At 40.8% G+C, this 15,729-nt stretch overlaps 1 protein-coding gene across 1 annotated transcript in view; it reads left to right on the forward strand.

The window, feature by feature from the left end:
* The window catches only part of LOC128692643 (uncharacterized), a 49,463-nt gene that overhangs the window by 16,664 nt on the left and 17,070 nt on the right, over positions 1-15,729 (forward strand). The window contains exon 6 of the mRNA XM_053781882.2: positions 13,861-14,020. Coding sequence (XP_053637857.2) covers positions 13,861-14,020 — 160 coding nt within the window. The remainder of the gene's footprint in view (positions 1-13,860; positions 14,021-15,729) is intronic.

The raw sequence follows: 15,729 nt of genomic DNA on the forward strand, positions 1-15,729 counted from the left end.
TGTTTGGCCCTAGTGTGAAGAATTACCTCCTGGAGAAGAAATTGGATCTCAAGTGCCTGCTAGTAATGGACAATGCACCTGCTCATCCACCAAACTTGGATGACCTAATTCTGAAGGAGTTTGGGTTCATCTCAGTAAAGTTCTTGCCCCCGAATACCACTCCTCTCCTCCAACCCATGGACCAGCAGGTCATTGCAAACTTTAAAAAACTGTACACCAAAGCAATGTTTGAAAGGTGCTTCAATGTGACCTCAGACACTCACTTGACCCTACGAGATTTTTGGAAAGAACATTTCAGTATTTTCCATTGTGTAAGCCTTATAGGTAAGGCTTGGGAGGGAGTGTCTACCAGGACTTTGAACTCTGCTTGGAGAAAATTGTGGCCAGATTGTGTCGACAAGAGGGATTTGGAAGGGTTTGGGGCTGACCCTGATGAGCCTATGTCAGTTTTGAACTCTATTGTGGCACTGGGGAGTTCCATGGGGTTGGATGTGAGTTTGGAGGATGTGGAAGAGTTGGTGGAGGACCACAACGAAGAGCTAACCACTGAGGAGCTGCAAGAGCTTCAGCAGGAAGAGCAACAGATCGCAGCTCAGAATCTTGCTGCAGAGGAGGAGGAAGAGAGATGGAAGAAGGTGCCTTCTTCAGAAATTAAGGAGATTTTTACTGTGTGGGGTAAGATGGAAAGATTTATGGAGAAACATCACCCAGAGAAGGATGTTGCAAGCCATATCGGCAACTTGTACAGAGACAGAGTCTTGGCCCATTTTAGGGAAGTTTTAAAGAGACGCCAGAAACAGAGCTCTCTGCACAGTTATTTTGCGAGACAGGACTCCAGTGACTCTCAAGCTGGTCCTAGTGGCATTAAGAAACAGAGAAAAGAAGCAACCCCAGAAAAGCAAATGGTACCTGAGGTGTTGCTGGAAGGGGATTCCCCTTCCAAACTATAAACAATCCACTCTCTCCTCCTCCTCCAGTCTCCCATACACTAAGAAGAATCTCCAATAAAGGTAAGTGTTATGCTGTTAATGTTTCATTCATCATTTCCCATTGTATTGTTTATGTACTACATGAATATTTCATGTAAAAAATTTTTGTTTTAATACTTCTGGGTGTCAGGAACGGATTAATTGAATTTACATTATTTCTTATGGGGAAAATTGATTCGTAAATCGACCATTTCGATAATCGACCGGCTTCCAGGAACGGATTACCGTCGATAATCGAGGGACCACTGTATGTTAAACAACCATGGTGATATTACACATCCCTGTCTAAGACGTACTTTTACCGGGAAGTAATCTCCCTTTCTCCTACACACCCTAACCTGAGCCTCGCTATCCTCATCAAAACTCTTTACACCATTTAGTAACTTTCTACCTATTCCATACACTTGCAAAGTCTGTCACATTGCTCCCCTATCCACTCTATCATATTCCTTATCTAAAACAATAAAGGCAATGAAAACTTCCCTACCTTTATCTAAATACTGTTCACATATATGCTTCAATGTAAACACTTGATCTACACATCCCTTACCCCCTCTTAATCCTTCTTGTTCATCTGTCTTACCTCTGGTATGTGGATGGTAATAATAGCTGTGCGCCGCAGTGTAGGTAGCCGGTAGGTGTAGCCCAGGCTGCCTATAGGCCACGTACACTGACTTCCTACAAATAAATTTTGCTCACTTCTTGCCCTACATTAAGACTACAAATATTTTAAGGTAAGTAATGAATGTACTGTGTATGTCTTTTACTTTCTATTGTGTTTTTTAATGCTTAATTTTATTACTAAATAAAAGTTAGTGTAAACTTGACAATCCTACACCTGTTGTGGAATCTATAGTGGCTTTGGGGAAGTCCATGGGGTTGGATGTGAGTGGCCAGGATGTGGAAGAGTTGGTGGACGACCACAGGGAAGAGCTAACCACTGATTAGCTTCAACACTATAGGTCTTTCTTTCTTTCAACACACCGGCCGTATCCCACCGAGGCAGGGTGGCCCAAAAAGAAAAACAAAAGTTTCTCTTTTTTTAAATTTAGTAATTTATACAGAAGGGGTTACTAACCCCTTGCTCCCGGTATTTTAGTCGCCTCTTACAACACGCATGGCTTACGGACGAAGAATTCTGTTCCACTTCCCCATGGAGATAAGAGGAATTAAACAAGAATTAGAAAGAAAATAGCAGAAAACCCAGAGGGGTATGTGTGTACAGTGGACCCCCGCATAGCGACTTTAATCCGTGCAAGAGGGCTGATTGTTATGCGAAATGTTCGGTATGCGAATGAATTTTCCCCATAAGAAATAATGGAAATCAAATTAATCCGTGCAAGACACCCAAAAGTATGAAAAAAAAATTTTTACCACATGAAATATACATTTTCCTACACACAAAGAGAAGGATACATGCACAATAGTAGAGTAGTACATGCACAATATATATTGTGCATGTACTACTCTACTAAATGAAGAATAAATGACACTTACCTTTATTGAAGATGCAGCAATGACTGATGAGACACTGTGTCCTGGGAGTGCCTTTTCCTCCTGAGTACTGTAGGTCCTGTTTGGCATTTTCTTCCAGAACAGGCCTTATCACACTGTGTATGCCACTACGATTCTTAAATCTCTCAAACCAACCTTTGCTGGCTTTAAATTCACCAATATGAGCACTAGTTCCAGGCATTTTTCCCTGTTCACCTGGGTGTTAGTCGACTGGTGTGGGTTGCATCCTGGGAGACAAGATTAAGGACCCCAATGGAAATAAGTTAGACAGTCTTCGATGACACTGACTTTTTTGGGTTATCCTGGGTGGCAAATCCTCTGGGGTTAATTGTTTCTTGGTATTCTCAATAAGCCACACCAACAACGGTGCTACAGCAGCAGCAGCAGCTGACGGTGGTACAGCAGCACCAGACGATGCTACAGCAGCAACAGACGATGCTACAGCAGCAGCAGACGATGCTACAGCAGCAACAGACGATGCTACAGCAGCAGCAGACGATGCTACAGCAGCAGCAGACGATGCTACAGCAGCAGCAGACGATGCTACAGCAGCAGCAGATGATGCTACAGCAGCAGCAGACGATGCTACAGCAGCAGCAGCAGCAGCTGACGGTGGTACAACAGCAGCAGCAGCTGACAGTGCAGCAGCAGCTGACGGTGGTACAGCAGCAGCAGCTGTACCACCAATAGTAGCGATGGTTGATTGGGGTTTATTATACAACCTGGCCAGCTCGGAGACACGCACTCCACTTTCATACTTATCAATGATCTTTTTCTTCATCTCTATAGTAATTCTCACCCTTATTGCTGTAGGGTTGGCACTAGAAGCTTTCTTGGGGCCCATGGTCACTTATTTTCCAGAAAAAATCACCAAAAACACTGTAATAATACGAAATGTTCCGATTGTATGCTTGGATGTTACCGCGGAGGCTGGCTGGTAAACAATGCCACTGGCGGAACATGTGAGCGTGGCTCAGGCCGCACATTGGACGCGTCTCGGACGAAGAGCGGTGAGCGGGTTTTTGGGCGGTATGCGAGGCAAAATTTTTGCGAAAAAAGCGAGCGGTATGCGGATTGTACGGTATGCGATGCATGCGGTATGCGGGGGTCCACTGTAATAAAATATATTGGAATGGCTATTCGGACAGGTATTGGATGGTGACATCATATGTTTACTCTTGAACACAGCAAAGAATCAAACATTTCTGCTACTGCTAATAATAACAATAGCAATAATAATAATAATAATAATAATAATAATAATAATAATAATAATAATAATAAATACGATAGAATTGAAGAAGGAAATTGTACAAAAATACAGGGGAGTGGTTAACACATCGTCAGTGTGGCTTTGTTTATGCTGGAGTGAGCATTAGTCTCCGTGCTCTTCCAAACATTTCACAATACAGTGGACCCCCGCATAGTGATATTAATCCGTGCAAGACAGCTCGTTGTTATGCGAAATTATCGTTATGCGAATGAATTTTCCCCATAAGAAATAATGGAAATCAAATTAATCCGTGCAAGACACCCAAAAGTATGAAAAAAAAATTTTACCACATGAAATATACATTTTCCTACACACAAAGAGAAGGATACATGCACAATAGTAGAGTAGTACATGCACAATATATATTGTGCATGTACTACTCTACTAAATGAAGAATAAATGACACTTACTTTTATTGAAGATGCAGCAATGACTGATGAGACACTGTGTCCTGGGAGTGCCTTTTCCTCCTGAGTATTGTAGGTCCTGTTTGGCATTTTCTTCCAGAACAGGCCTTATCACACTGTGTATGCCACTACGATTCTTAAATCTCTCAAACCAACCTTTGCTGGCTTTAAATTCACCAATATGAGCACTAGTTCCAGGCATTTTTCCCTGTTCACCTGGGTGTTAGTCGACTGGTGTGGGTTGCATCCTGGGAGACAAGATTAAGGACCCTAATGGAAATAAGTTAGACAGTCTTCGATGACACTGACTTTTTTGGGTTATCCTGGGTGGAAAATCCTCTGGGTTAATTGTTTCTTGGTATTCTCAATAAGCCAAACCAACAACAGTGCTACAGCAGCAGCAGCAGCAGCAGCAGCAGCAGCTGACAGTGCTACAGCAGCAGCAGCAGCTGACAGTGCTACAGCAGCAGCAGACGATGCTACAGCAGCAGCAGACGGTACTACAGCAGCAGCAGACGGTACTACAGCAGCAGCAGACGGTACTACAGCAGCAGCAGACGGTACTACAGCAGCAGCAGACGGTACTACAGCAGCAGCAGCAGCAGCTGACGGTGGTACAACAGCAGCAGCAGCAGCAGCTGACGGTGGTACAACAGCAGCAGCAGCTGACAGTGCTACAGCAGCAGCAGACGATGCTACAGCAGCAGCAGACGATGCTACAGCAGCAGCAGACGATGCTACAGCAGCAGCAGATGGTACTACAGCAGCAGCAGCAGCAGCTGACGGTGGTACAACAGCAGCAGCAGCAGACGATGCTACAGCAGCAGCAGACGGTACTACAGCAGCAGCAGCAGCAGCAGCTGACGGTGGTACAGCAGCAGCAGCAGCAGCTGACGGTGCTACAGCAGCAGCAGCAGCAGCTGACAGTGCAGCAGCAGCAGCAGCTGACAGTGGTACAGCAGCAGCAGCAGCAGCAGCTGTACCACCAATAGTAGCGATGGTTGATTGGGGTTTATTATAGTACAGCCTGGCCAGCTCGGAGACACGCACTCCACTTTCATACTTATCAATGATCTTTTTCTTCATCTCTATAGTAATTCTCACCCTTATTGCTGTAGGGTTGGCACTAGAAGCTTTCTTGGGGCCCATGGTCACTTATTTTGCAGATAAAATCACCAAAAACACTGTAATAAAACGAAATGTTCCGATTGTATGCTTGGATGTTACCGTGGAGGCTGGCTGGTAAACAATGCCACCGGCGGAACATGTGAGCGTGGCTTAGGCCGCACATAGGCGCATCTCAGACGAACGGCGTTGAACGGTTTTAGCGGTATGCGAGGCAAAATCTTGGCGATAAAATGTAGCGGTATGCGGATTTAACGTTATGTAAGGCCAACGGTATGCGGGGGTCCACTGTAATTCATTGTGTTTGGTGCTTGTAGATTGAGTGTGATTGGAGTGGTAGAGGCAGTGGGTGAGGCAGCAGTTGAGGCAGTGGGTGAGGCAGTGGTTGAGGAAGCGGTTGAGGCAGCGGTTGAGGCAGTGGGTGAGGCAGTGGGTGAGGCAGTGGGTGAGGCAGTGGTTGAGGCAGTGGTTGAGGCAGTGGGCGAGGCAGTGGGCGAGGCAGTGGGCGAGGCAGTGGGCGAGGCAGTGGTTGAGGCAGTGGGTGAGGCAGAGGTTGAGGCAGTGGTTGAGGCAGTGGTTGAGGCAGTGGGTGAGGCAGTGGGTGAGGCAGCGGTTGAAGCAGTGGTATTTAATAACATGTTATAAATAATAGTAACACATATTATTAATAACATGTATTATTATTATTATTATTATTATTATTATTATTATTATTATTATTAATAACATACAGTGGACCCTCGACCAGCGATGGCATCAATTAACGATAAATCTGACTAGCGATACATTTTAGTGCAAAAATTTTGCCTCGATTAGCGCTAAAAAACTCGACCAACACTATTCGTTCCGTCTGAGACGCGTCCACTTCTGGCCAGTGTTTACAAGCCAGCCAGCCACCGCGGTCGCTTCCAAGCATACAATCGGAACATTTCTTATTATCACAGCCTTTTTAGTGATTGCACCTGCAAAATAAGTCACCATGGGCCCCAAGAAAGCTTCTAGTGCCAACCCTACAGCAAAAAGGGTGAGAATTACTATGGATATGAAGAAAGAGATCATTGCTAAGTATGAAAGTGGAGTGCATGTCTCCGAGCTGGCCAGGCTGTACACAAAACCCCAATCAACCATCGCTACTATTGTGGCCAAGAAAACGGCAATCAAGGAAGCTGTTCTTGCCAAAGGTGCAACTATGTTTTCAAAACTGAGATCGCAAGTGATAGAAGATATTGAGAGACTGTTATTGGTATGGATAAACGAAAAACAGATAGCAGGAGATAGCATCTCTCAAGCGATCATATGTGAAAAGGCTAGGAAGTTGCATGATGATTTAATTAGAAAAATGCCAGCAGCTAGTGGTGATGTGAGTGAATTTAAGGCCAGCAAAGGTTGGTTTGAGAGATTTAAGAATCGTAGTGGCATACATAGTGTGAAAAGGCATGGTGAGGCTGCCAGTTTGGACCAAAAAGCAGCTGAAAAATATGTGCAGGAATTCAAGGAGTACATAGACAGTGAAGGACTGAAACCTGAACAAGTGTTTAATGGTGACACTGACAATGTTGTGAAACACTTTAGGAATGTCATAAAGGAACGGGAGGTACAGGCCTCTATGGGCAGATATGTTGTGCGACAGAGGTCCAGTGACTCTCAAGCTGGTCCTAGTGGCATTAAAAGAAGAAGGGAAGTAACCCAGAAAAAGGACTTGCCACCTCAAGTCCTAATGGAAGGGGATTCCCCTTCTAAACACTAAGACCATCAACACACTCCCCTCTTCCCATCCCATCAATCATCACCAGATCTTCAATAAAGGTAAGTGTCATGTAACTGTGCATGTCTTCTTCAGTTTGTGTGTATTAAAATTAATATTTCATGTGTTAAAATTTTTTTTTTTCAATACTTTTGGGTGTCTTGCACGGATTAATTTGATTTCCATTATTTCTTATGGGGAAAATTAACTTGACTAACGATTATTTTGACTAACGATGAGCTCTCAGGAACGGATTAATAGCGTTAGTCGAGGGTCCACTGTATATGTTATTAAATACCACTGCCTCAACCACTGTCTCAACCACTTCCTCACCCACTGCCTCAACCGCTGCCTCACCCACTGCCTCACCCACTGCCTCACCCACTGCCTCAACCGCTGCCTCAACCACTGCCTCATCCACTGCCTCAACCGTTGCCTCACCCACTGCCTCTACCACTCCAGTCGCACTCAATCTACAAGCACCAAACACAATGAATTATTGTGAAATGTTTGGAAGAGCACGGAGACTAATGCTCACTCCAGCATAAACAAAGCCACACTGACGATGTGTCAACCACTCCCTCGTATTTTTGTACAATTTCCTTCTTCAATTCTATCACATTTATTATTATTATTATTATTATTATTATTATTATTTTTGTTATTATTAGCAGTAGCAGAAATGTTTGATTCTTTGCTGTGTTCAAGAGTAAACATATGATGTCACCGTCCAATACCTGTCCGAATAGCCATTCCAATATGCAGTCATGAATGGGTTTACATTATTTATACTGTAGCTTAATAGTAAATAATGAACAAACAAAACACTCGCCACACTGGTGGGAGGGCTGGCTGCCAGTTGCGGGGGTCGGAGGGAGGGTAGTAGGGACTCGCAGGTGGTGGGAAACATAAATATGATTTGGCGGCTGGGAATTTGGCAGTTGGGAATTCGCGAATGTGTGAAGCCCGCGAATGTTGAGGGAGACCTGTAGATGGATTAAGCAAAATATCTATATTAACGTTTTATATGACATTTAATGCGCCTCAGAGTGATTATGTATTATTGTGTTATTATTATCATTATTAATAAGAAGTTCTTAGTGATTTTAGTGGGTACCTGCCTGCCAGCACAGTGTGTACGTTTACTTAGGTACAGGTACACATAAGTATAATTATCAGAGTATATGAAATAACTTTAACCCCTTGACTGTCGCAACCCAAAATCCTGAGGTGTCTCCTGGTGTCGCAAAACTTAAAAAAAAAAAAAAATTTCTTATGAAATGATAGAGAATCTTTTCCTGATGGTAATGACACCAAAAGCATGAAATTTTATAGAAAACTTACAGAATTACGCTCTCACGAAGTTAGCGACCTCAACTATATTAATGAATCAGCGATTTCCCTCACTTTGAGCCCTCTTTTCGGCTAATTTCATTGTTCCAGTCGACCAAACTCATAACTATTTCTTTAGAACTCCATTTGTTCTATCGATTGAGTACAAGAAACTGCCCATTTACCGATTTCAACCATCCAATAATGTGGTCAGAAATTGGCAATTTGGCCAATTTCACGCAAATTAAAAAATATTCCAATTTCAAAATAGGGTCCAGAATAAACAATGCAGACATTCCTAGCTCTAAAATAGCATTTTCTTTGTTCATCAGTCATGTCTCCAGGCCCCTCTGATATGACTCTTGCTTTCTATTTTGAATTTTTATTCAAACCAAAAATAGAAGATTTACTGTTATGCAGACTACTGCAATATTGTAATAATTTTATAAATAATGTCAACCTTTTCATGACTGCATATTAGAATGGCTAGTTGGACATTTATTGGACAATGACATCATTTGTTTACTTTTGAACATTGGCAAAAATCAAACATTTTCCCTACTTTGAGCTCCATTTCAAGGTTCTTTTCATAGTAAAACCAATCAAAAGCACCTCTATTTCTATACAGTGGACCCCCGCCGTTTGGCAGCCGTGACTTTCGTGAAATCCAACTTTCGGCAAGTTTTTTTTGGGCAAAATTTAGCTTCATAGTTCATGATTGGACTCGTGATTCGGCGACCTTCTGATACGCGTCTGCCCATCAGCGCGCACACAAAGCCAGTCTCCTGCACTATCTCAGTGAGCAGTTGTTTACCAGCATGTGACCATCATCCCACGGGTTCATACAACACATTTCATAATAATTCTTTGTTTTTTGTGCTTGCAACTGCTAAATAAGCCACCATGGGCCCAAAGAAAGCTCCTAGTGCAGCCCTTTGGTAAAGAAGGTGAGAAACACGATAGAATTCAAGAAAAACTCGTAGCAAAATATTAAAGTAGAGGAGGAAGAGTGAGGGGAGAATGTGCCTTCTGCAGTGATTCTACAATATGTATGATACTAAAGCAGCAGGTATCGATAAAGGCTATAGCGCCAGCCAGCGATAAAGTGTAGAATTAACAGTGTAGCAAGTAAGTTAAGCGAGTAAGCGATAGAAAAAGAACATGAGAGTAACTCTCCAATGTTGTTAGATGTGTATAGGACCGCTGAATATACACCGCCCTGCTACCTTCCACCACCCTAAACCTCTGCCAACATCTCCTTCATCAAACTAATTGAACTAACATCTCGAAGGTAAGTGTAAATATAAAAGTGCAAGTATAAAAGTAAATATAAGTGTAAATATAAAAGGACATCAATGGAAATATGTCACTCTTGAATTTTTTGGGTTATCCTGGATACTTTACACATATGCTGCTATGTATGATAATCTATGTATGTAACTGCATTTGTGTATACCTGAATAAACTTACTTATTTATAAATTAATATGTAAATATTTCTTATTTATAAATTAAATGTAAATATTTCTTATTTATAAATTAAAATGTAAATATTTCTTATTTATAAATTAAGATGTAAATATTTCTTATTTATAAATTAAAATGTAAATATTTCTTATTTATAAATTACATACATTGTTTGTGCTTAATTGTTATTTGTTTACTGTAATTTTTACCACTGAATATATGATTGCTTAGTTAATCTTCAGTTAATTTTAAGCCTGCCCATAATGCTCTGCATACAAGGGGCTTTTGGCATGTGCGCTTAACCATTGTATTTCTTTGTACATCGATGTATCATGTCCAAATTAAAAATAAATAAATAAATAGTGTTGGTAGCAAAAGCCTCCACCTCCACGGCTTCTCTCAGTGGCGGCCCTTAAACCCAACAACAACACTTACACCATTTACTCCTCTCATACGTTATGACATATTTTATTAATTCTAGAGTATATATCATGTTCCTATATTATTAATATTGTTTATAATGTTATATTAGATGAATTGTGATAGATAAATAATCCGTAGAGATGATATTAGCGTCATATTGAAGCATAATAAACTCGCCTTCTTCTTGCCTCCTACCTACCTCCTACACCAACAAGAATAAATAAAGGTTAAGTGTGATGTTAAATGTTCATTTATCCATTTTATTAGCGCTTTATATTTATTTGTCATTGTTTTCTGTATGTAAATCTATATTTACTCGGTGGGATACGGCCGGTGTGTTGAAAGAAAGTAAGAAAATCTATATTTAATATTTAAAAAAATTATTTTTTGTTAATACTTTTGGCTGTCTGAAACGGATTAATTGGGTTTCCATTATTTCTTATGGGGAAAAGAGATTGGCCAATCATGAATTTCGCCAGTCGGCAGACTCTCTGGAACGGATTAATCACAAAACTCGGGGGTCCACTGTAATATGTTTTCCGTTCTATCAAGTGAGACCAAGAAAATGAGAATACAATCATAAATGCTATACGAAAATAGACCACAAAGTCGGCGTTTTAATTAAAAAAAACGGTCGGAGTTTTTTTCTCATTATGCACTGCGTGCTGCAGGATTTTTTTATATGGTGCACACTGACCACACAGACCCATTCTCTCACATGTTTGCCTACCAGCTTTCTTCTGCTTGATTTGAAGCCGCTAGAATTTTTGAGTATATATACGTCAAACACGGTGGCTCGTAAGACGTATATATACGACCGAAACAGTCAAAGGGTTAATACACTTGAAATTTTGGAAAGTTTCCAAACATAATGGAGGGACGCGGTGCTCATGGAGAATGTAAACAAACTAGGTGGCACACACCATATTAGAAAGACGGGGTGCCATACAGAGAGTTTTGGCCATTTGAAATTGCTGTACTAGTGGAATGCCGTAAAGCAGGGCCCTACTGTATTTCTAGCTAAATCTTCTGTTTGTAATAAAACTGAATTTTATATAACTTGGATTTTTGTATTTAATACAATAAATTTTGCCTTGGTAAATAACCAAATTGGTACATTATAAATTGATAATAGAAAACTTGCCCTTGGATGGAGAGGAATTGTCCCAACACCTGGGGGAGGTACGTGAGGCATTACGTAAAATGAAAGGGGGTAAAGCAGCTGGAACTGATGGGATCATGACAGAAATGTTAAAAGCAGGGGGGGATATAGTGTTGGAGTGGTTGGTACTTTTGTTTTATAAATGTATGAAAGAGGGGAAGGTACCTAGGGATTGGCGGAGAGCATGTATAGTCCCTTTATATAAAGGGAAAGGGGACAAAAGAGACTGTAAAAATTATAGAGGAATAAGCTTACTGAGTATACCAGGAAAAGTGTACGGTAGGGTTATAATTGAAAGAATCAGAGGTAAGACAGAATGTAGGATTGCGGATGAGCAAGGAGGTTTCAGAGTGGGTAGGGGATGTGTAGATCAAGTGTTTACATTGAAGCATATATGTGAACAGTATTTAGATAAAGGTAGGGAAGTTTTTATTGCATTTATGGATTTAGAAAAGGCATATGATAGAGTGGATTGAGGAGCAATGTGGCAGATGTTGCAAGTATATGGAATAGGTGGTAAGTTATTAAATGCTGTAAAGAGTTTTTATGAGGATAGTGAGGCTCAGGTTAGGGTGTGTAGAAGAGAGGGAGACTACTTCCCGGTAAAAGTAGGTCTTAGACAGGGATGTGTAATGTCACCATGGTTGTTTAATATATTTATAGATGGGGTTGTAAAGGAAGTAAATGCTAGGGTGTTCGGGAGAGGGGTGGGATTAAATTTTGGGGAATCAAATTCAAAATGGGAATTGACACAGTTACTTTTTGCTGATGATACTGTGCTTATGGGAGATTCTAAAGAAAAATTGCAAAGGTTAGTGGATGAGTTTGGGAATGTGTGTAAAGGTAGAAAGTTGAAAGTGAACATAGAAAAGAGTAAGGTGATGAGGGTGTCAAATGATTTAGATAAAGAAAAATTGGATATCAAATTGGGGAGGAGGAGTATGGAAGAAGTGAATGTTTTCAGATACTTGGGACTTGACGTGTCGGCGGATGGATTTATGAAGGATGAGGTTAATCATAGAATTGATGAGGGAAAAAAGGTGAGTGGTGCATTGAGGTATATGTGGAGTCAAAAAACGTTATCTATGGAGGCAAAGAAGGGAATGTATGAAAGTATAGTAGTACCAACACTCTTATATGGGTGTGAAGCTTGGGTGGTAAATGCAGCAGCGAGGAGACGGTTTGAGGCAGTGGAGATGTCCTGTTTAAGGGCAATGTGTGGTGTAAATATTATGCAGAAAATTCGGAGTGTGGAAATTAGGAAAAGGTGTGGAGTTAATAAAAGTATTAGTCAGAGGGCAGAAGAGGGGTTGTTGAGGTGGTTTGGTCATTTAGAGAGAATGGATCAAAGTAGAATGACATGGAAAGCATATTAATCTATAGGGGAAGGTAGGCGGGGTAGGGGTCGTCCTCGAAAGGGTTGGAGAGAGGGGGTAAAGGAGGTTTTGTGGGCAAGGGGCTTGGACTTCTAGCAAGCGTGCATGAGCGTGTTAGATAGGAGTGAATGGAGACGAATGGTACTTGGGACCTGACGATCTGTTGGAGTGTGAGCATGGTAATATTTAGTGAAGGGATTCAGGGAAACCGGTTATTTTCATATAGTCGGACTTGAGTCCTGGAAATGGGAAGTACAATGCCTGCACTTTAAAGGAGGGGTTTGGGATATTGGCAGTTTGGAGGGATATGTTGTGTATCTTTATATGTGTATGCTTCTAGACTGTTGTATTCTGAGCACCTCTGCAAAAACAGTGATAATGTGCGAGTGTGGTAAAAGTGTTGAATGATGATGAAAGTATTTTCTTTTTGGGGATTTTCTTTCTTTTTTGGGTCACCCTGCCTCGGTGGGAGACGGCCGACTTGTTGAAAAAAAAAAAAAAATATATATATATATATTTATTTATTTATTTATTTATTTATTTATTTATTTATTTATTTATTTATTTATTTATTTACTTTTAACAAACCGGCCGTATCCCACCAAGGCAGGGTGGCCCAAAACGAAACACGAGAGTTTCTCTTTTTACATTTAGTAATATATACAGGAGAAGAGGTTACTAGCCTCTTGCCCCCAGCATTTTAGTCTCCTTTTACAACACCCATGGCTTATGGAGGAAGAATTCTGTTCCACTTCCCCATGGAGATAAGAGGAAATAAACAAGAACTTGAAAGAAAATAGCAGAAAACTCAGAGGGGTGTGTATATATATGCTTGTATATGTATGTGTAGTGTGACTTAAGGGTAAGTAGAAGTAGCGAGACGTACCTGTTATCTTGCATATTTATGAGACAGACAAAAGACACCAGCAATCCTACCATCATGTAAAACAATTACAGGCTTTTGTTTTACATTCACTTGGCAGGATGGTAGTACTGATATATTTTTATTGTAATGAATTTTTGTTGACTTCTTTTATTTGCCTTATAGGTCATATTGTGTAGACCATCGTGACTATCAGCAAGGAAATGGTATTGGTAAGAAAGTTGAATGTCCTATTTGTATGGAGGAACTGAGAGCAGATCCAAAGACAGCAGTTTGGGCTCCTTGCTGTAAGAGGAATTCCTGGTTTCACAAACTTTGCCTACAGGTAAACAGTAATTGAGATTAAATTATAATTCTTGAATTTTTTTCCTAGTTTGGGTGTAATAATCTATTTTCAATCAGTAGTAACTGTTTTGAGATTAGGAAGCTGCTGATTTCTGATTACTCTTTTATGATAATGGTGCTTATTATTGACAGTGAAGATTTCTCTATCCTTGAGATGATGCTGTAGGCAAATTCATCCCAACAGTCCAGTTGCTTTCGAGTTTCAAAAGCACTTGTTGGCATGAGAAGCCACCTATTATAACTATTTATCACATCCCATTTTTATTCTAATCCACATATTTTACTCCCTTTATGCAATTCTTCCATATATACAATTCTGTAAGTACAGTGGACCCTTGAATTTCGTGATTAATCTGTTCCAGAGAGTCCGCTGAAATTCAAAATTCACAATTTTCAAAACCATTTTCCCCATAAGAAATAATGTAAATCAAATTAATCCGTTCCAGACACCCAGAAGTATGAAAAGAAATATTTTTTTTTACATTAAATGCACATTTATCTACACAGAAAAAAATAAGACATGAAAAATAAAACAATAACTTGACACTTACCCTTATTGAAGAATTGTTGATGTGTGGAGGAGGGAAGAGGATGGAAGAGTTATTATTGTTTGGAAGGAGAATCCCCCTTCCATAAAGATTTCAGGTACCAAGTCCTTTTCTGGGGTTACTTCCCTTCTTTTTAATGCAACTAGGACCAGCTTGAGAGTCACTGGTCCCCTGTTGCTTTAAAAAATTGTTCCAGAAATGTCTGTTTCTGGTGTTTCTTAAAAATTTGCCTAAAATGAGACAAGACATTGTCATTGAACATGTCGCATACATGGCCTGCAACAGCTTTGTCAGGGTGATATTCCTCCACAAATTTTTCCATCCTAGTCCACATTGCACACATCTCCTGAATCTCTGAAGAAAGCAACTTCTTCCCTCTCTGTTCCTCCTCCTTTCAAGCAATTTCCTGAGCTGTGGTCTGTTGCTGTTGCAGATTAAGGTCTAGCAGCTCTTCAGTGGTTAGCTCTTCATTGTGGTCCTCCACCAACTCTTCCACATCCTTGCCACTAACCTCCAACCCCATGGACTTCCCCAATGCCACAATAGATTCCACAACTGGCGTAGGGTCCTCAGGGTCAGCCTCAAACTCTTCAAAATCTTTGTCGAGGACACATTCTGGCCACAGTTTTCTCCAAGCAGAGTTCATTGTCCTAGAAGTCACTCCCTGCCAAGCCTTACCTATAAGGTTTATGCAGTGAAGGATACTGAAGTGATCTTTCCAGAACTCTTTTAGGGTCAATTCAGAGTCCGAGGTTATGTTAAACCACCTTTGAAACATTGCTTTGGTGTAGAGTTTAAATTTGAAATGATCTGCTGGTCCATGGGCTGGAGGAGAGGAGTGGTATAGGGGGCAAGAACTTCACTGTGATGAAATTAAATTTCTTCACCATTTGCTCTTCCAAGTCTGGAGGATGAGCAGGAGCATTGTCCATTACCAGGAGGCACTTGAGTTCCAGTTTATTTTCCAGGAGGTATTTCTTCACACTGGGGCCAAACACTTCATTGAACCAATCAAGGAAAATGTCCCTTGTGACCAATGCCTTACTGTTAGCCTTCCACATCACACAGAAATTAGACTTTATGACACTGTTTTTCTTGAACACACTGGTATTTTCAGAGTGATACACCAGTAAAGGCTTTG

Source organism: Cherax quadricarinatus, chromosome 30 (assembly GCF_038502225.1).
Source record: "Cherax quadricarinatus isolate ZL_2023a chromosome 30, ASM3850222v1, whole genome shotgun sequence".
NCBI lineage: Eukaryota > Metazoa > Arthropoda > Malacostraca > Decapoda > Parastacidae > Cherax > Cherax quadricarinatus.